The sequence below is a fragment of the Musa acuminata genome, chromosome BXJ1-4 (assembly GCF_036884655.1).
Source record: "Musa acuminata AAA Group cultivar baxijiao chromosome BXJ1-4, Cavendish_Baxijiao_AAA, whole genome shotgun sequence".
Classification (NCBI taxonomy): Eukaryota; Viridiplantae; Streptophyta; class Magnoliopsida; order Zingiberales; family Musaceae; genus Musa; species Musa acuminata.
In genome coordinates, this window is record NC_088330.1 from 11,085,015 (window position 1) to 11,105,036 (window position 20,022).

Sequence of the window (20,022 nt, forward strand, 5' to 3'; positions counted from 1 at the left end):
TTATTGCTCCTAAATCGTTTGACGGACGTAAATATTTCTATTAAAAACATAATTTTCGAAAAAACTTTTGTTTTAAAAAATTTTCATACAGTCTCTAAATTAATTTTTTTTTACTCAAAGAAAATTAATTTACTTTTATCTCACTTTATCTTATCGAATCTATCGTTGCCTTTACAACGAGTGACAACGATAATCCCATCAAATACTTTTTAATACGCTAGGGTTATTATTATCATCATGCCCTCTTCTTTCTTACATAAAAATATTATTCGTCAAATAAGAGCTAGGGGTGAAAGATACAAGCAATATAGGGTAGAAATATAAGTAAATTGGTCCTTTTATATAATAAGAGATATTTTATAAAAAAATTAAAATTAAGATTTTGCATGAGAAAATTTTAAAATAAAAAGTTTTTCGATAATTTATTCTTAAAAATAAATAAATAAAATATTTCGGCTTTGATGACGTGGGTGAGCAATTTTATACCTAAAATTTGAATTTAAATTAATAATATATATCTATACTTCCGACAAGTAATAGATGTGTGAAGAAAACCGTTAAAAAACAGTAGTTTGAGTTCAGTAATTCCATCCGACGAATCATAAAATGACGCGTGGGACCTCATTTTTGCGGCTGACGTGGTGGATCGAGTCTATCACAACTCTCAATGCAACTGTCTTGCTTGACCTACTCTACCCGGTTACGACGTCGACCGGGTTTGGACCCGATAGAAGACGCTCCCGTCTCGTGTTTATTTGGCGCGTCACGACAAAAACCCTACATGAAATCGCACGCCGTCCGCCTCTCTTCGCGAGATCGGGAGAGGCGATGGGATCCGGCGAAAAGGAAGCGAGCGACCTCTCTGATTCTTCCGTTCCATTTGATTTCTTTGCCAAACAGAACGCCTCCAGTTCCCTCCCGTTTCCGGTGCCCGAGCTGCTCCCTCGACTTCTTCCAGTTGCAGATGATTCTTTCTCTTCGCCTTCTCGTATCGTTAGGGTGCTGATGTCGATTTATTTCCCTTGTTTCTATTCCTTCTCTATGCGGTTTTTTATTTGATTCGAATTTATGAATACTATTTGGCACAGATTTTAGAAAAGAAAAAGATAACTACTTGCATTGTTGATTTTGGGGATTGATTTGTAGGATTTGCGCAATTAGAGAAAACACAAGGAAAGCTTGTGGCACTCGACTGAAAATGCCTAATTATTCACTTAAGTAGTAGCATCACGCAATAAAAACTGTCCGTCTGCAGGGACGTCGAATGCCCTAGTTGTCGTTGGTACTTTCAATTGGCATAATGACACCATATTCTTGGGTGATGTTAACTGCCATCCAATGTGGATTATTTTCACTTCTCTTGCATCTGGCAATGTTGATACTTGATACTATAGATTTTTCTAGAAAATATCTGGGTTCTGGACATTACAATTATTTGGCTGCAGTGGTCAATATGACCAGATTAACTTAATCTTTTTCGATTGATGCCCAATATTTTGTTATTGGAAAAATTAATTTGTATAGTGTGGTTTTAGTCGGGGCTTTGCATGCAAGCAGGTGAGCCGAGCTATGATTCTCATATAAGTGCAATATCTGAGCTTTTGTTTCAAATGACAGCTGTTAGTAGCATGATAAAAAAATTTGAGATTGAGTTCAAGATGGGCACTATGGATCAGTGTTGGATTGAACTAATCAGATCAACAAATTTGTATCGTCCTATTGGATTTGGATACTTGAGATTGATTTCATTGGCAGAATCAGTCGAGATTTAGCTACAGGCAGATTAGGTAGGATTGCCAATAGCCCCAGGGCTACCCCCAGAGACTTGGTCTTGACTAACACAAGAATTGGGATTGATTAGCACCAAAAGAATGGTTGAAAAATCCTAGGTACATGATGAGTCATTTTTTTGGACAACTAATTAAAGAAGTGGTAATTCCAAGTTTAACCTCCAATAAAACCTAGCAAGATTGGCTAGCCAGTCCATATCTGCATTAGCCTTTTAAAAATCTGTTTTCTTGTTCTGTCCGTACAGAAAATAAGATCCTGCTAGTTTGAGGAACTTTACATTTTTATCCATGATAGAGATTTGATATGTAGAATATGACTCCATTTGAATATGGATGATGTGTTGTTATACTATTAGATACGTAGAGATTATTTTGAATATATTTTTAGAGTGATCCATATCTTAATATCTGTATCCTAGATGTGCCCTTTTGAGTTGAACATCAGATCCTAATTTATAGCAGTAACCTTGTAGGAACTAAGGTCCATTCGGCTCATGATGCTTGATCTTGAGCCCAAGTAACAAAAATACTCAATCCACAAACAATTCACTGTGTGTTTTTAATCTCATTTACTTGCTCTTTTTAAAGTCTTATGTAGCACAGAACAGGAGCAAACTAGCTGAAGTCCAATTTACTATTTATGCTAACAAACTCACATTCTCTAGTCCAATATCAAATTATATTTAGTGGTCCATAAATACTTTGTTATAGCTGATATGCTATTAAGAAGACTGTCAACATACAGCACATATTGTGAGATGACTGCCTTGAATATGCATGCAGCCATGATCAGACACTGTTGTTAAATTAGGAGTATGTTTTAATGACTTTTGTTTTGGGTATCTTAGAGAGTTGCAGTCTTGCAGAAACAATTACTGAACTGGGAGATTGAAAAGAAGCCATATATGAAGCAGTTGCATGGTTAATCATTAACTTGCTTATTGTGGGAAGCCATTGGTAAAGGAGCCATACAGAGGTATGTAGTTTTTCTTTGTGCATATTTTTCTCTTCTAATACATAATATCTGCACTTCTGCAGTGCATTTTACTTTGTAATCAGTATAGATTGATGAGTTTTTCCAGTCTTTTTTCTTCAAATTGTACTAATCCATTGTGGCATATATTGTTCTATTCAAATAAGTAGCATATAAGGTCATAAAGCAGGCATGTGTAATCACTTTAGGTACTAAGTATTAATTAGGAAGAGAAAAATCTATACTTGTATACTAAAATGAAGAGAAGTTGTTCCTAGAAAAGGTGAAAGCTGGTATAGGATACTGTTGGCTACAAGTGTTACTTACAAGATGGAATGAAAAGGAACTCTGGATCATGCTTTGCTACTTCAAACTCATCTTTTCTAATTGAGTTGAAATTTAGTCAGGTTGCTCTTTTCTGCATGCCTATATTCTCTTTTTATGCTTGTCCTCAGACTTTCTGGCCAACAAGCAAGCTAGTCTTTTAACAACTTTATTTGGTTGTCCAGAGTGTATTTGTGAATTGAAACTAAGATTGTTTAACACTGTCCATCTGATTGTCAAACCACTTTAACTTTTCACTGTTTACATTTCAGATTTAGGTTGTGGTGGTGTTTATATGGTAGCTGTAACAGTAGCATAACATGAAATGAACATTCTGTGATGAATGGTACTTGCTTACAGCTTACGATATAGGAAACCTACCTTGCTGAAAACAATTTACGTAAGATGCAGAAGGTTGTTTGACAATGTGATTATCTGTGTATGGCAACTCATGATGAGCTTTTAATTGCTCATCTTTAATTTTCATCTATGGTAGTCTAAACTTATATTATCCATATACAAGTATCTTAAATTTTCAAAATTTAACAAATGGAACTGTATGATATGATTTTCGGTGAGCAAACTATTACTTTTGGTTGAATGAAGGATGTGGCTACAGGAACTTGAATTCTTCTGTTGAATCAAGCTCTTGTAATTCGCATTGGGTTGTGCCTAAGGATGATAATTGAAGTTAATCCTGTCATCATTTGTGGGGAAGTTTTGTTACATTTTCAATTTGTTAGGTCCAAAGCCCAATAAACCAATTCTACTTTGAGAAGGTTGTTAGATTACTTGTATGGCTTGTGAGGCCCTATTTGTTCTGGCCTGTCTAGTCAATATGTTCTTGTATTTGTTTTTGATTTCAACTGCATTATGTGAATCGTTCAGCATGCAGAATAGTCAGTATAGCAAAAAAAAAATATTAGTGTAGTGTAGTGAGAAATTCAAGTGTCGACATGTGATTTCAACGTTTTCATTATGCTGTTGTCTGATCATCAGTAGCATTGACAGGTGCCTCTCTAGACAATTTTGGTATGGAATAGAAAGTCCATGTTTCACGTTTGGATGATCTGAACTCCATTGCTGAGCGGTGTAGCTAGGCAATGTTCTCCAGCTGACAAAAGTCAATAGTGTTTCACAGTGGTCAGATCGACTGCATTATCAAGGTGTGATTGAGATAGGAAGAGAAAGGAGAAAAGAAGAATTAGAAAGAAAGAAGAAACTCTCCAGTTATTCTATCAATCCACAGGTACATCGTTCTCATGTTGTTTTCATTGTTTCTTATAGATGTGGCAGTTCATATTAGTCTTTAAATGCGATTCTTATTTTCTTTCTTTGCCATAAGATGATGTTGCTCTGTTATTATGTCATTAAACAGTGGATGTTAGGTTTTTGTTTCTTTCAGCAACACCATAATTACCCGCAGGGGTGTGTTTGAGTAAATTGAAGACTCCCTATTTCTTGAATTGATTTGTAGTTCAATTAAAATCACATCAAACATGAGTAAAACCGAAGTGGGAAGGATGAAGGGAAAGTGATTTGTTGCGTAAGGTGTGGTCCTTTTCAATCATCAATCATCTAAAGAAAAAGATTAGCAATCTTCTATGGATCGTTGGTTAGTGCATTACTAGTTGGTGGGACCGAGGGTTGTCCTTGATGTCCTAGATGATTACGGATAGACAATAACGGATATCTGACATGTAGGCATCTAGACATAGACATCACATCGTTATTGGTCTGACACCTATTCAAACATCTCATTAGCATGACATGTCAGCCATTCGACCCATGGGGTTAGCAAAATACCACTAGCCACGATACTCGACAGATGCTTCTGTCTAACCACCTAGATGAATTGATTTTTCACTTAATTCATGTGATTGTTTATCTGAGGCCTCCTATAAAAAGGCATCAGGAATATTATTTCACTTGGACCTCTCTAGATCCTTCAAATACTATTTTACATGTTTTTTTTATCTTTATTTACTTAAATATAAGAGGAACTAATGCCAAACACGTATCCCACTTAACTTTGCAAGATTCTGAGTGAATCCACTCATCTCTTGACAAATTTGAATCAGGTTTGATTCCTTAGCATATGGGACAATCAATTCGGGTTAGCTATTCCTCTTCTATATTTATCTGAATTAAAATGGGCATGATAGGACCTCTGCACCTTCTTCTATTCAACGGTCTCCTTACATTCACATGGTTCAGCTTGCTTCTACAAGTGTGAACAGGGAGGGAGCAATGAGATGGTATCGAGAACGAAAAGAATCAAGAGGAGATTTCCAAATCGTTTAACGACCTACAACGATATATTCTCTACATTATTTTGAGACTTAGCTTCTAGTGGTTGGAATAGGGGGCAACGATATCTATTGACATGAATGGGAATGCGGAGGATATCTCCTACGGATTCTTGGATACAAAATTTAGTAGGCAATGCCACCAAGGAACTCCAACGTAGTGCAAGCAACAGTCTCAACCAAAACCAGATCTTCCGGTGCAATAGACCACATTAATTATTTAGAGATGATTCCAAACCCACATGGCGCACCAAACGGAGACATGCTTCCGTCTCACTACTCTTGACCTAGTACATGTATCGGATCCCAACTCCATGTCTGTTCTCCAACCTCAACTATGTCATGCAGACTCCAATTTTTTCTAATGGATTCACCCAACGCCAAAATCATGGTCCGTTGGTGTTTGGTGGAGTTTGATTTTGTCGTACAAATTGATCTTATTAAACTAGGCAGAATGAGTTCCATAATAGAGTGAGATGGTAGTTATCAGTATTTATATATTATACACATGTAGCTAATGAGACGATGGTGCAACATACGATTCGGGAATCCATGCGGCCGCCCATCTACAACGCAGACGTGGACACATCCACAGTGCACGGTCCTATGTGTGATGGTCTGTGAGCTGTAGATCACGAACCGAGTCCGACCCTTCTCAATCCCTGGGCAAAGCCAAGTGGGACGCGGAGGTCTTGTCCCATCGGCGTCGGTCGAACCATTGATGGGACGGCCTTTCGTCGAACACTTTGGCGACGCGACCTCCTCATCATCATCAGCTCACAGTCCTTTATCCTCCTCGTAAGCACAGGTACCTTGCATCCCCTTCGGTGCAGCATCATCATCATATGGGATGAGCCCACCGCTGTACTTAGTTCCGTATGCTTCATGATGCTTCCGCTGCCATTACCACTCTAGAGACTCGGTCGGCTATGGGCTACACGCATCATTTGTAAATGCGTCCTTCCTCAACAACCGCCACACCATGTCAAGCTTGGGGGTCGGGAATGAGAATGGGATCAGTGGGGAAGAAGATGAGCAACACTGGCGCTGTTTAAATGATTCTGTGGCAGAACACTGTACAATTATGTTGTTTTCACATGTTTAGCTCTCTCTCTCTCTCTCTCTCTCTCACTATCAACTCTGAAAGCACGATCGGGAAGAGCCTCACAGGCTTCCATTCACTAAGGTTAACAAATAGGAAAGGGATGAAGACGTAAATGGAGGCGTCTGCAGTCGCCATGTTCACCTCTTTCGTTGTTTTCCTCCACTGCTCTGTTCTGTTCTGTTCTGAACAAAGAGGCAATTTGACACGCCCAAATCCGCCGACTTCGGTCGCTTGACCCTCCATTTCCCCCTCAACCCCACAATAAATCACCCTTTTTCGTTTCTCTTTTCGCTCTTTCTGTGGCCAATAAAAATAAAATTCAAAATTACAAAAAAAAAAAACAACATTTTCTTTCCTTCTCTTTTTGTCTGCTCTGTTTGTTTCCTTTTTACTATTCTGAACGGAGGAAGGGGAAGGGGTAAAAGGAAGCAGTTCGCGACCAAAAGCTCGACTAAGTGTAAAGCAGAGGAGGAGACACGATGTTGTGATGATGATGGACGTGGACCTCCTCGCCTAGGAACTGTTCCACCGCCGTGGCACTCGGCCCCGCCACGTCCCTCTCCCACGCGGCCTCTGCCTCCGCCGCCTCCCCAGCAAGCCGCGCCGCCACGGCCGTGGTGGCATCCACCCTCCGCAGCGGCCACCCCATCTCCACCAGCCGCTCGATCTTCCGTACTTGCTCCTCCGCTAGCTGCCTAGTGTTCGCCTTGATGGCCGCCACCGCCGCCTCGTACGCAGCCGCAGTTCCCCGCCCCTCCCCCCTGAAGTACTCCCGGAACTCCGCCACCCCGATCGCCTTCCCCAGCCCAGGGTGCCTCGACTCCCCCGCCTCCGCCTCCGCAGCGAAGTACCGCCCCAGCTCCTCCACCATTCCCGCCGCCACCATCTCCTCCACCCGTCGGTCGAGCTGCTCCGCCAGCACCGCCGCGTTCACGTCCACCGACAGGAAGCAGCACCGGTACCTCAGCGCTGGCGCCTCCCTCCTCGTCAGCAACCGCGAGCCCGCCGCGAACGGGCTCCGCACAGGGTCGTACCTGGTGGTCATGGCGGCGTGTATGAAGGAGTTGGACCCACCGGCAAGCACCGGAAGCAGGCCGCGTCCAGCAATCCCGGCGATGGCGCCCGCCGCCATCTCGCGGAACGCCTCCGGCCGGAGCTCGCTCACCGCAGGGTCGAGCTCCCCCAAGATATGGTGCGGCACGCCGCAGCGCTCCGGGACGGGCATCTTGTTGGTGGTGATGTCGAGCCCCCGGTACACCTGAATCTTATCGGAGTTCACCACCTCCCCGGCGAACATGGTGGCCAGGTCGATGGACAGCTTCGACTTCCCCGTCCCGGTGGCGCCCATGACCACCACGACGCTCTCCTTCCACTCATCACCATTACCTTCGACACAATAGCGTTCGGGTGTTAATCTTCCCCGGCACATATCCAGTTGGTGGCGGCGGTTCTGAGGTGGTGCCGCCGCTGAAACGGTAACGGTGGTGAGATTGCGACGCACCGAAGCCAACCGAGGGAGGTAAGGGAGAAGAGCCGCGTTACCGCCTCTGGTGAGTAGAATGCTCATATAGCCCAACAAATAAGCGCTCAGCCAAAACCACCTGTTTGCACGTTGAAGAGGCTTAAGGAATGGGGGGGCAGAACAGTGGCATGCGAAAAGCTGATTCGACGCACAAAGGCTGAGAGAGTGGGAGGGAGGCCTTTTTATTTGGTGTGCCGATAACCACCCTGCTTATTCTAATGACGTTAATCATTGCAGTTTTCCACCGTGCCACACACACTTGAGATAAATATGATTGGGAGTCGGTGGTCGTGCTCTGCTCCTTGCCATTTCCCTCTTGACTCGCAATTTCTAAAGCAGTGCAGCTAAAAGAAGCACGAGAACGGAGATGGAATAGGAGGGGAAGCCCAGTGTGGCACCCAATGGAGTTGCATGGGGAAAGAGAGGTAAGGTGGGGAACAGAGCATGCTTTAGGACCAGCCCCAGCAAGAGAGGAGAAGGCTTGCTTGGGTTCAACCAGATCATAAGAGGGCAGGTTCTGAAGGCTTACTATAATGACACGTATACATATTATTGTAGGTGATCATCTAATTATTATTAATATCATATATAAAATCTATGCTAATGATCAGACAAATGACCATTACAAGTTTAAGTGATCGTCCTGTTTTGCATTGCACGCTGCAGCCCCAGTCTAGTTGACCATGGTTCGAGTAAACGTCGGTAGGATCTCTCTCTCTCTCTCTCTCTTTCGACGTTCGATGCCAACCCATCCTTTCTTCGTCGTGATTCGTGCTTGCATGCCTGCTGAAACCGGGACGTGAGGCCGTCAGAGATTATGTCAAAGCACGCTTGGAATCGCGTGCCGACACCATCGCACTTGATTCCATTCTCCTTCTGATGATGACGTGAAGAAGTCGTGAGGAAAGAGGGAGATTGCCGTGTGACGAAGGGTGGTGGACATGGGAGCTGCAAGCGTAGATCTTTGACCTCATCGGGCAAGTTGAATGGAAATGGATCGACCTTAACACCTTCAGATTGTGACCCCTCTCTGTGTCATCGAGCTCGAATTGAACCGGCGGAGACGGTGAGCCTCAAAACATTCTCGTTCTTCTGGAGACGCTGCATGCCATTTTATTCCTCCCATGCTTTCAGGTCTCTCTCCGGCTTTGTCAAACCACTCGGTCAGCAGCATGCAACTCACAGAGAAATCTCTCTCTCTCTCTCTCTCTCTCTCTCTCTCTCTCTCTCTCTCTCTCTCTCTCTCTCCGGCTTTGTCAAACCACTCGGTCAGCAGCATGCAACTCACAGAGAAAGCGCTCTCTCTCTCTCTCTCTCTCTCTCTCTCACACACACACACACACACACACACACAACTTCAACTTTTGTGCAAGCAGGTCAACCCACCATTAATCGCAACACACGTATTGCATGGCATCTGATGCGAACATGCAAGTGGTGTATTCACACGCTACATAGGTTTGATGGTGATCAAACCATTAAAAGATTCGCAGTTGCTTACCTTGAATCCCATCTATTCATATATACATACATATATACGTATACATGAAAATATGAGAAAAAAGTTAGACAACGAAGAACAAGACTACTGAATGATCATTTAGGTTTTCTAACTCTTATGAAAGCTTGATATGGTAATTATGGAGTCTCACTTCATAGTGACATCCCAAGGAAGCTTCAAATGCAGTATATCGTTCACACCTTTTATACAGTGACTTTTAACCACTGTCATTATGACATGCATGCTTAGTGACAGATGAGAATGTGCATCTTTCTTATACTATACATGGCAAAGCTTAATGTTCACTCATATGCGAGTGAAGAAAAAGAAGTAGAAATCTTCTTTGTTACAAGGAAGATCAGTAATCAAGTCTATCGATTTAGACTCGATCAACACATCAGTCATTGTGGTCACACACTAGACAGCTACATCTATGCTAGTTAGAATAATGCATTTAACCCACAGTTTTGTGATGCATGCTTTGCTTACAACAGCTTTAGCTCTGAGCCATTAATAATATGGGTTCGAGTGCGGGAGCGTTCGTCATCCTGTCATTTCGGCTACTTTTTAGTGCAACAGTTGGAAGTAGTCAATTGCTACTTAATGGCTTTGAACATAGTAGGCGATAAAGAACAGAGGTTAGTGAGAGAGGTTTGTTATCACAAGGCTTTCAGCGTGGGTTATGCTCAGTAGCAGGCATCCCACATACGGCTCAGACTCTTATTCTCCTCTTTCTCTTCGTTTGTGCCTTGGTTGGTATGTATCATACTACAACAGTAATGCTACTGCAATGCAATAGACAGCATTTCCCCCATCTGAACCCTGCCCAGTTGCATGTACTTAGCCTGAGAGATGTACAGAAAGAGAGAGAGAGAGAGAGAGAGAGAGAGAGAGAGAGAGATTTATTATTAATGTTAGAGGAACTAAACTTGTTTTCATGTTGCTATGAATCACGGGCAATTTTAAGAGCAAAATATTTGTTTCCGTTTTCTAAAAGATGAAACGAAGAATCAACTTTCTTGGGGAAAGAGTAGACAAGTCCGAAGACCACCAACTGGAAGTAGTTGCTTAAACCGTAAACCTCTACCTTCCGACCACTGAAAGCAGACTGTCCCACAGGAAGAATCTTCAGCTTTAGTTGTCATCCAATAATCTTAATGCACTCACTTTCTTTAATCCATCTTGGACCTGTGTCTGATGCATGTAAGCTCATATTCACATATGCTGAAAGAAGTGCATGAGTTTGCCGGATTAGGACTTGTTCGCTTGACATCATCCGAAAACAAGGTCAGATGATGATGTTACATCACCAAGCAGTTCACATTCAGGGAAGCTTGCTTGCCACCAGATTCAGCATTAGTAACTTCTACTGTTCTATCTCTTCATCAGTCAACCGAACAAATAACAAAAGTTATCGGCTCAAAACATTATCTTCAGCCGATCGGTGTGAAGATAAATGCATGGCCTTGTCTTGTGACAAATCAATTCCATTTTGAGCACCGAATGAACGAAGATATGGTCTCACTGCATGAATGCTGCTGTCATTTGATAGATGACGCAGTCTGACGATGATTTTGCTCCACATCTTAGGTTTAAAATAGAAGTTTGGTCCAACCTTCCAACATGTAGAGAACGTTCAAACCATTCACCTAATGCATATGGTCAACTAAGTTCTTGCTCGTGCTCCCATCTGTTGCCTACATATTCCACCATATGCTCGTGGACTGCAGCAGATATGATGTCTGAGCAAAGACTTCTTGGAAATCTTGGCACATAAGTTGCCTTGCTAAACAAAATTTCTAAGATCATGCAGAACAATTCCATTGCAGTACTCTCTCACATGTGAGCCCTTCATCTTCTTATCCTGTCTCTCTGGCTTTGGGTCTTCGGTCACATGGCAAGCCACCAAATAGTTTGAACCATGCAAAACTCTAGAAGAGAAGCTTCATCAGTCTAAGAGACCTTATTATAAGTCTACTCCAAGAATCCTTCGTTTATGTGAGATCTCTTTTCGAATTTGGATTCATTGTCAATCAAGAAAACATGTGATTCTTAAAGAAGACCTATCCCCCAAGTTTTCTTGTATACAAACATATCCCAACATACAAAATGACTAGTTGTGTGTTGTAAACTTCTCTTAAAGGTTCAAGAGTTCAGTCTTATCGCGCACGCGTGTGTGTATATATATATATATATATATACACACACACACACACGCACTTTGGGCTGTCTTGGCCAGGAAGCCCAACACGTACAGGCCCATTTGAGATCAGTGATTGGTGTCTGTGCGTATATATAAAACAGCATGCAGCTCAATATTTTTAATGGGAATCTTCTAATCTTTTAACTATCTCCAAGATGCAGGTGGGAGCGTGTTCTTTACCAAAAGAGAACTTACCATGGTTTGTTTTCTGATGGATGTTGTTATGTTCTTGAACTTATTCCCGCAGGGGGCCGTGGTGGGTACAATTGTGGGGGCCCGAATCCGGGAAATAGATTTAGGCTCAGAAACAAGTTGATGATGGACCTCAGACTTCTGTACGTGTGAGTCAGTGAGTGTTCCTTGTTTCTTTTTGGTGATGCAACAGGAGTTTACTACTGACGATAGCAAATGGTACATCAAATGGAAGCTTTGAATCAGCTCACCATGGTACAATAATTGAAGGTGCTGCTCTCCATTGTTGTTGGGTGTCATGTGCATTGCATGAAGCAGAGAACAGCCTGCTTTGCATCCCTTCACAAGCTTCCCAACGTGAAGCACCTGACGATGTCTGTTGCTTAGCGTCCGGCCTTTGCAGGAAGACGTTCGCTCCGTTCTCTGCCAATAGGCATGCAGAGAAACCCCTTTAGGATTAGGGTAAACAGGTGTTGTCTTGTTGATGCTGCTCACCTTTTTAAAGTAAGAGAAGAACATCAGAACTCGAATTCATTTCTACTGTAATAGTGTCTCGATCTCGAGATGGCACAGTTCTGCTGCTGCGTCGGAAGCCTAAGAAACTGCTGCATATTTTAAGCATCAATTGATACGTATTTTAAGATCACCATAAAGAAATAATACCAGCAATGAACTGAGCTTGGTAATCTGACCCGGCTCGCTCACCTGGCTTTTCATCGGCGGCGGTTGTGGGATCCAAGAGGCACGTTGGCCCCACTTCTCTCATCTAGCCTTACATCGAAGTAGTGGGCAATGATGTAGGATGGTTTCTACATCTTCTATCATGGGTGATATGATAGAGTGAGATAGTTACTATTATATCCTATAAAGAGGATCATAATTTTATGTTTTTACTGTTTCCTTGCTCCTCCCCCCAACATTTATGGTATCGGAGCTAAGTTTCAATTTTAGTAGCCATTATGACTTTTAATGATAATTACATGTCTCAACCCCTTATTCTCATCTTCTCAAGTAAATACTATGAATTTTGGAGTATCAAGATGAAAACTCTATTCAAATCTCGAGATTTTTTAGGCTTAATAGATAATTGATATGCAGATACAGATGAAGAAACTAGGTTAAGGGAGAATATAAAGAAAGACTCAAACATATTGTTTTCTTCATTCAACAAATTATACATGAGATAATTTTCTCAAAAATTACAACGACGACAACCTCAAAGCAAACTTAGTTGATACTTTAAAATGAATTTTAAGGCTTATCAAGGGTGATTACAGTAAAACTTCAAACCTTTTGTCATGAGTTTGAAATTTTATTTATGAAAAGTAATGAATCGATGCAAGATTTTAAAAGTGACTAAAATTGTTAATCAAATAAAATATTATGATGAACATCTTCATGATCATATAATTATTGTAAAATTTTTGAAAAGTTGAACTCTGAAATTTGATCATGTTGTTGCCATAATTGAGGAGTCAAAAGATTTATCTATATTTTTATTTGATAAACTAGTGGGTTCTTTACAAGCACATGAAGCAAGGTTGAATATGTCACTTGAAAAAAATGAAGAAAAAATATTTCAAGTTAAGAGTGAGTCTTTTACTTCAAAATAAAACAAAAAAATCAACAGGAAGAGGACATGACAAAAGAGGATTTCATGGTAAAAAAAATGAAAGAGGAAGAGGATACCTTGATGATCATGATGAACAAAAGCAATTAAATAATAATAATAAAACTACAAGAGTGGAATTCAATATCACTATTATAGAAAATTTGGTCACATGAAAACATATTGCTAGAAAAAAGAAAAACAAGCCTATGTGGAGGAAAATGAAGAAAATAGTAAGTTGTTTATGTAATATTCAGTGTTTGGATAATAGATGTTCTAATCATATATCAAGCATAAGATTACTATTTAAATATATTTATAAAACTCATAAGTTGAAAGTTAAACTTGGAGGTAAGAAATAAATTTAAGTAAAAGGGAAAGAAACAATTGAGGTGAAGTCAAGTCAAGGGAAGGTAAAATACATTGATAATATTTTCTTTGTTTCTAGTTTATCATATAACTTATTGAGTGTTGGACAATTGATAGATGATGAATATTTAATTATATTTGATGATGATTCATGTATTATTAAAGATAAAAAATCTAGTTTGATTATGGTAAATGTTTGCATAACATAAAACAAAATGTTTCCACTTAATGTTTCAAATATTGAAAAGCATGCTCTTATTACAACTCAAAAGAATGAGTCTAATTTATGATATTTAAGATATGAACACATTAACATTAAGGGTTTAAAGTTATTAAATAAAAATAATAATTTTTTGATTGCTCAAAATTAATACACTTGATGTATCTGAAGAATACATTTATGGTAAACAAAGTAAAAAATTTGGAAAAGCATGGAGAGCATCTAATTATCTTGAATTAATTCATGCTGACTTATGTGGACGTATGAATATAAAATCATTTGGTGAAAGTTAATATTTTTTATTGTTTACTGATGATTGTAGCCGCATGAGTTGGATGTATTTTCTGGAATTGAAATATAAAATATTTGATAATTTTTAAAAATTTAATGCACTTATAGAAAGGCAATGTAGTAGATGCATAAAGATACTTTGAGCAAATAGATATGGTGATTTTTTATCTAATAAGTTTATTTTTTTTTTAATGAAGAAAATGGTATTTATAGAGAATTGACAGCACCATATACATTGGAGCAAAATGGTATAGCTGAATGTAAGAATCGAACTATTATTGAACTAATAAGAATTTTGCTTAAAGGAAAACACCTTCCAAATCAGTTTTGGTTAGAAATAGTTGTAACAACAGTTTATTTATTGAATATTTCACCAACAAAGGTTGTTATGAATCAAACTCCTTGAGGCTTAGTATGGTATGAAATCAAGTGTAAGCTATCTAAGAATTTTTTGTTATATTACTTATACTTTGGTAAATTCACAAAACTATCACAAGCTTGATAAAAAATCTAAAAAATATATCTTAATTGGTTATTCCTTACTATCCAAAGTATATCGATTATATATTCCTATTAGTGACAAAGTTATTATTAACAGATGTTTGATGAAAGTGTAAGTTGAATTTGAGAGACCAACGAAGGTGAAACATAAATTTAGATTCCAATAGAACTAGACACTCCATAGAATCAAGTGACAGATCTTGCTCCGATAAGTTTATCGTCAACCTCACATGGTAGCAGTTCAAATTCTAATTCTTCAAATGAAACCTCTCAAAGAAAATTCAAATTACTAACCGAAATTTATGACTCAACATTTGCTTTGTTTATTTATCCTATGACTTTTGAGGAAACAGTTGAAAAAAAGAATGACGAAAAGCAATGAAGGAGAAAATTAAATCAATTAAAAAGAATGAAACATAGGAGCTAATGGATCTACCGCAAGAAAAGAAAGTTATTGGATTAAAATGAGTATTCAAAACAAAGTACAATATAGATGGAAGTATCCAAAAGCATAAGACTTAACAAAAGTTATTGATTTTGATAAATATTTTTTCTCTAGTTGCTAGATTTGAAACTGAGAACTTTGTTGGCTTTAGCTACTCATTTGAGTCGGTCTATTTATCAATTTGATATGAAATCTATATTTTTAAATTGAGATTTATATGAATGGAGAGGTTTTTGTTACTCAACCGGAAGGTTTTTTAGTTAAAAGATATGAAGAAAAGATATATAAGATAAAAGAAAGTTCTTTATTGGCTTAAACAAGCTTCAAGGGTATAGTAAAATTGATTATTATTTTTATCAAAATGAATTTAAGATGAGCAATAATGAACCTACTTTTTATCTAAAGAATGAAAATAAATATAATATTATAATGATTTATTTTTATGTTTATATATATATATATATATATATAACTCTTTTGTGGTAAAATTTAAAAAATACATGATAAATAAGTTTGAAATGTCATATTTAGGTATACTGTATTACTTTCTTGAGTTGGAAGTGAAACGAAAATCAGATTAAATTTTTATTTCACAAAGAAAATATGTAATGAATCTATTCAAAAAATCTAATATAATTAATTATGAAATGAGAAATTAAAATTTGAAAATGATACATAACAAATGCAAGATGCTACAGAAGTTTGGTTGGAGGTTTTATTTATCTAACTCATACTTAACCAGATGTTACATTCTCTATTGGTGTAGTATATAGGTTTATGCATAACCAAGCATACATCATATCGGAGCTATTAAAAGAATTCTATATTATATTACTGGAACTATAGATTATAGCATTTGATATTCTCATACTTTTAAATGTAAATTATTTGGTTTCACTAACAATGATTGGATAGGAGCTTCAGATGATAGAAAGAAAACTTCAGATAATATTTTTAGTATTGAATCATGAGCTATATCTTGGAGTTAAAAAGAATAAATAACAACTGCATTATTGACATTTGAAGTAAAATATGTAGTTGCAACATCAGTAGCTTATCAAGCAATATGGTTTAGAAGACCTTTTAAAGATCTTCATTAAGAACAAAAAGAAGCAACGGAAATATTTTATGACAACAAAGCCACAATTGTAATAACGAAGAATCCAATATTTCATGGAAAAATAAAACATATGAAGATACACTATCATTTCATCCGGGATCTTGTAGCAAATAAAGCCATAGCAATGAAGTATTGTGGAACAGCTGAATAAATTACGGATATTCTGACTAAGTCGTTTATTATTCAGAAATATGTTTATTTCATATCGTAAATCGATGTATGTAACTATAAATCAAGGGAGAGTATTGAGAATTGATTCATTATGGTTATCTAGGTAATTGTCATGTTCTAAATAGTGGCCATGATCTAAAAATTATATGATAATTTCTATACCTAACTCAATTATAAATGATACGATGGAGTGAGATAATTACTACTGGATACTTATAAATATGATCATAATTCATGAAATAATATATGTGTATTTAAAGAATATCACGTAAATATTTTATGTATTATTTTTATTTAAATATTATATCTTTTTTAATTGAAGTTATTATTTTTAATTACATCATAATATTTTATTTTTATCGTTTATTCCTCCATCCCTAACACGTGGCGAGGGAAGGCCATCTTCGTCGGAAGGAATTGGAGTCACGCCACAAACGCCCGCGGCGTGGTGACTTGGTGTCCAACGCGCGTGGAAGGGAGGGCGAGGAGGAAGGCTGGAGAAGGAAACCGTCGACTGCGCGCCCACAGATGCCGACCCAAAAACCAGGAGGAAACCCACGGGGTTGCGTGCTCGTACGAGGCTTCCACAAAACCGGGAGTATGGTTTCCGTCTTTGGTTTCGCCCCCATCCCATTCCGGGCTCTCCCTTCCCGATCGAATCACCCCGGAAGGAGGTCCCCGCGCATCCGCTCCCTGAGACACCACATCACCCCCCGAACTATTCCAGGGTGAGTCGATCAGGCCCTGTGCATGATGACAAGGGAGTAAGCATTTCAGTTTCAATCCATTTTACCTTACGTGCGGCGACGCAGCCGCAATCCTGTGTGGTCCGAACGTGGCGGCCACGCGCTGCTCTCTCTCTCTCTCTCTCTCTCTCTCGAAAGATTCCTGAAATCTAACAAGAGATTTGAGTGAGAGAGTGACGACATGGGGGCCGACTCCAATGGATGAGGAAGGAGGTTAAAAAAAAAGTTCATATTTTTTTTTTACTTTTAATTTTTATTGAAAAATATTATAGAATAGGTACCAAAGCCGGTTTCCCACTCCATGGAAACCAGAGGCCAAACTTGAAACCCACGGCTGCTCTGCCTCGGAGCCTCTTAAATACACCCCTCCCCTCCCTTCGCCGCTTCCATCACATCACCATCGTCTTCTTTCTCTCTTTTGGCTTCCTCGCTCTGTCTCTCTCTCTCTCTCTCTCTCTCTCTCTCTCTCTCTCGGGTCGATTGAGCACGTGGGATAGACGCCATGAGGATGAGCTGCAACGGATGCCGGGTTCTACGCAAGGGGTGCAGCGAGAACTGCAGCATCCGCCCCTGCCTGCAGTGGATCAAGAGCCCTGAGTCGCAGGCCAATGCCACTGTCTTCCTCGCCAAGTTCTACGGCCGCGCTGGCCTCATGAACCTTATCAACGCCGGCCCCGACCACCTCCGCCCCGGTTAGTATTGAGTCCTGTTGCGTGCCGCTTCTGCTGCCGTCGATAGTGATCAATCGGAATGCTGAAAGATTTCTGGATGTGTTCTTGCAGCCATATTTCGATCTCTGCTGTACGAGGCTTGCGGCCGGATCGTCAACCCGATCTACGGCTCCGTCGGGCTGCTGTGGTCCGGCAGCTGGCAGCTCTGCCAGGCGGCGGTGGAGGCGGTGCTCAAGGGCGCCCCTATCGTCCAGATCCCCTACGAGAAGGCAGCCTCCACCCCGGCCCCGCCGCTCAAGGCCTACGACATCCGCCATGTTTCCAAGGACTCCGCCGCCGCCGCCGCCCGGGCCGCCGAGGAGCTCCACAAGGTCAACAAGCCCCGCTCCCGTTTCAAGCGCTCCGGCGCCAAGACCGCGAGGCCGGACACCCCCTTGCCCGAGTTCCAGCGGGCTCGGAGCCACGAGTCGGCGGCCAGTCACGCGACCGAGCCCGGCCCGTCGGCAGCCGCTGCCGGCGGAGAAGACGCGGAGTGCCGCGAGAACGAGAGCATGGCCTCGGCGGACACCGCGGAGGAGGCGTCGCACGTGAGCCAGGGGGAGCCGCAGAGGGCCGAGGAGGCGGAGCAGGAAGAGGGGGAGATCAGTCTGGAGCTTACCCTCGGGCTCGAACCGGCGTCCCGGTCGGCTCGGCCCGCCGAGCACGAGGCGGCGCCGCGGTGCGACGTCAGCAGCTGGGATGCTGTCGCGCGCACGAGCGGTCTTGGCCTGGCGCTTCCACCTCCATCACCTCCATCATGATCCAAACCAGGAAGTGACATATAATGAAGAGCAGTGAGAGGCTTCTCGAGTTTGCCTTGAGGAATTTGTTTTACATCGCCCTCTTCTTTTTCTTTGATCTTTCTTTCCTCTGTCTTGTGCAGAGGATTGAAGGGTTCTATAATTCATGATTCCCCATCTCCGGGTAGTGTATTAGATGCTAGGTGAGGACTAGTTTCATGTGTGCACAGTGACTTTGGGCTAAAGTTAATCCCATGTATGTGTATTCAGGTAGGAGATTGAGATCAAAGTTTCTACTTTCTCTAATAGTTGGTGGTGGTCCGAAGCTATGGTTCATGTTTTGCCCTTTCATTTCAGTATTCTTTGCAGAATTGTCAAATCACAATGGTAAAATCCATTGCGGTTGGTCGCTTCTTGGAAAACCTGCTCCGGTGTTAGGAGAAGATGAAAGGAAAACAACAGAGCAACTTCTGTTTCTTCGGAGCTATGAATAAATAATTACTCTTAAAATTGCTTTCTTGCAATCAAATAAATTGTTGATGAAGTGGATCCTCTTCATGGACCTTTGTGTCGCGAAGCTGTGGTGTTCCCTGCTGAAATTGACTTCTCGGTCACTACTATTAGGTAGCATTTGGAGCCATTACATAAAACAGAGGGAGAGAGAGAGAGAGCTTGGAAGTGATAGGCAAATGGATGGATATCTAAAACAGCTGGAGCCTGTAGCTTTTGGTATTTTCCCAGTTATAGCTTTTGCTGAAAGCCACCTGCAGGATACATGGAACTGACACGGAGAGAGAGAGAGAGAGACATAGAGAGAGGTTGGGCACCCCCACTGCCCCAGTGGGCATAGGTTCTGTCCGCAGGCAAATAAAGGCCACTGAACCTTGTGAAGACCTAAATTTAGCAGGGATGGGGATGGATGCAGTAATGATGCAAGGCGAAGATAAAGGACAAGGTAGCTGGATTTCTGCAAAAGGAGTTTGTTCCAGTTACCGCCCTCCTCTCTTAGCACCAAAAACACATGACAGTCTATAGGTCCTCTGACTTCCATGTTTCTCCTGCTCACTCAAGCCGGGGATGATGACCGCGCCAGTCCCTGCTACAGTGGATTGGCGTATGGGATGACAAGATGTTTCACTCCTGCAGAACTCCAACGCTTGTTTGCTGCCAATCTGCACACG

General features: G+C 40.8%; 2 protein-coding genes and 1 long non-coding RNA gene across 3 annotated transcripts; 2 read left to right on the forward strand and 1 right to left on the reverse strand.

Annotated features, from left to right (window-relative positions):
• The first annotated feature begins 754 nt into the window (after positions 1–754).
• On the forward strand, positions 755–4,503 carry LOC135672421 (uncharacterized). The gene is made up of 3 exons (XR_010512972.1): positions 755–999; positions 2,657–2,766; positions 4,099–4,503. It is a non-coding gene; the product is annotated as an uncharacterized LOC135672421 (long non-coding RNA).
• A 752-nt stretch (positions 4,504–5,255) lies between these two features.
• On the reverse strand, positions 5,256–8,353 carry LOC135672423 (adenylate isopentenyltransferase-like). The gene has a single exon (XM_065180902.1). The coding sequence runs from the start codon at positions 8,066–8,068 to the stop codon at positions 6,953–6,955; it is 1,116 nt and encodes a 371-aa protein (XP_065036974.1). The 5' UTR covers positions 8,069–8,353; the 3' UTR covers positions 5,256–6,952.
• A 9,409-nt stretch (positions 8,354–17,762) lies between these two features.
• On the forward strand, positions 17,763–19,147 carry LOC135583598 (LOB domain-containing protein 41-like). Its single transcript, XM_065166492.1, has 2 exons — positions 17,763–18,083; positions 18,174–19,147. The coding sequence occupies exons 1-2, from the start codon at positions 17,894–17,896 to the stop codon at positions 18,860–18,862; spliced, it is 879 nt and encodes a 292-aa protein (XP_065022564.1). The 5' UTR covers positions 17,763–17,893; the 3' UTR covers positions 18,863–19,147.
• The last annotated feature ends 875 nt before the right edge of the window (positions 19,148–20,022 follow it).

Bases quoted from the DNA above. Each gene is read 5' to 3' on its own strand.
- LOC135672423 (XM_065180902.1), bottom strand. From the start codon at position 8,068: ATGAGCATTCTACTCACCAGAGGCGGTAACGCGGCTCTTCTCCCTTAC.
- LOC135583598 (XM_065166492.1), top strand. From the start codon at position 17,894: ATGAGGATGAGCTGCAACGGATGCCGGGTTCTACGCAAGGGGTGCAGC. The intron at 18,084-18,173 runs GTTAGTATTGAG...GTGTTCTTGCAG, and splicing joins CCCCGACCACCTCCGCCCCG to CCATATTTCGATCTCTGCTG.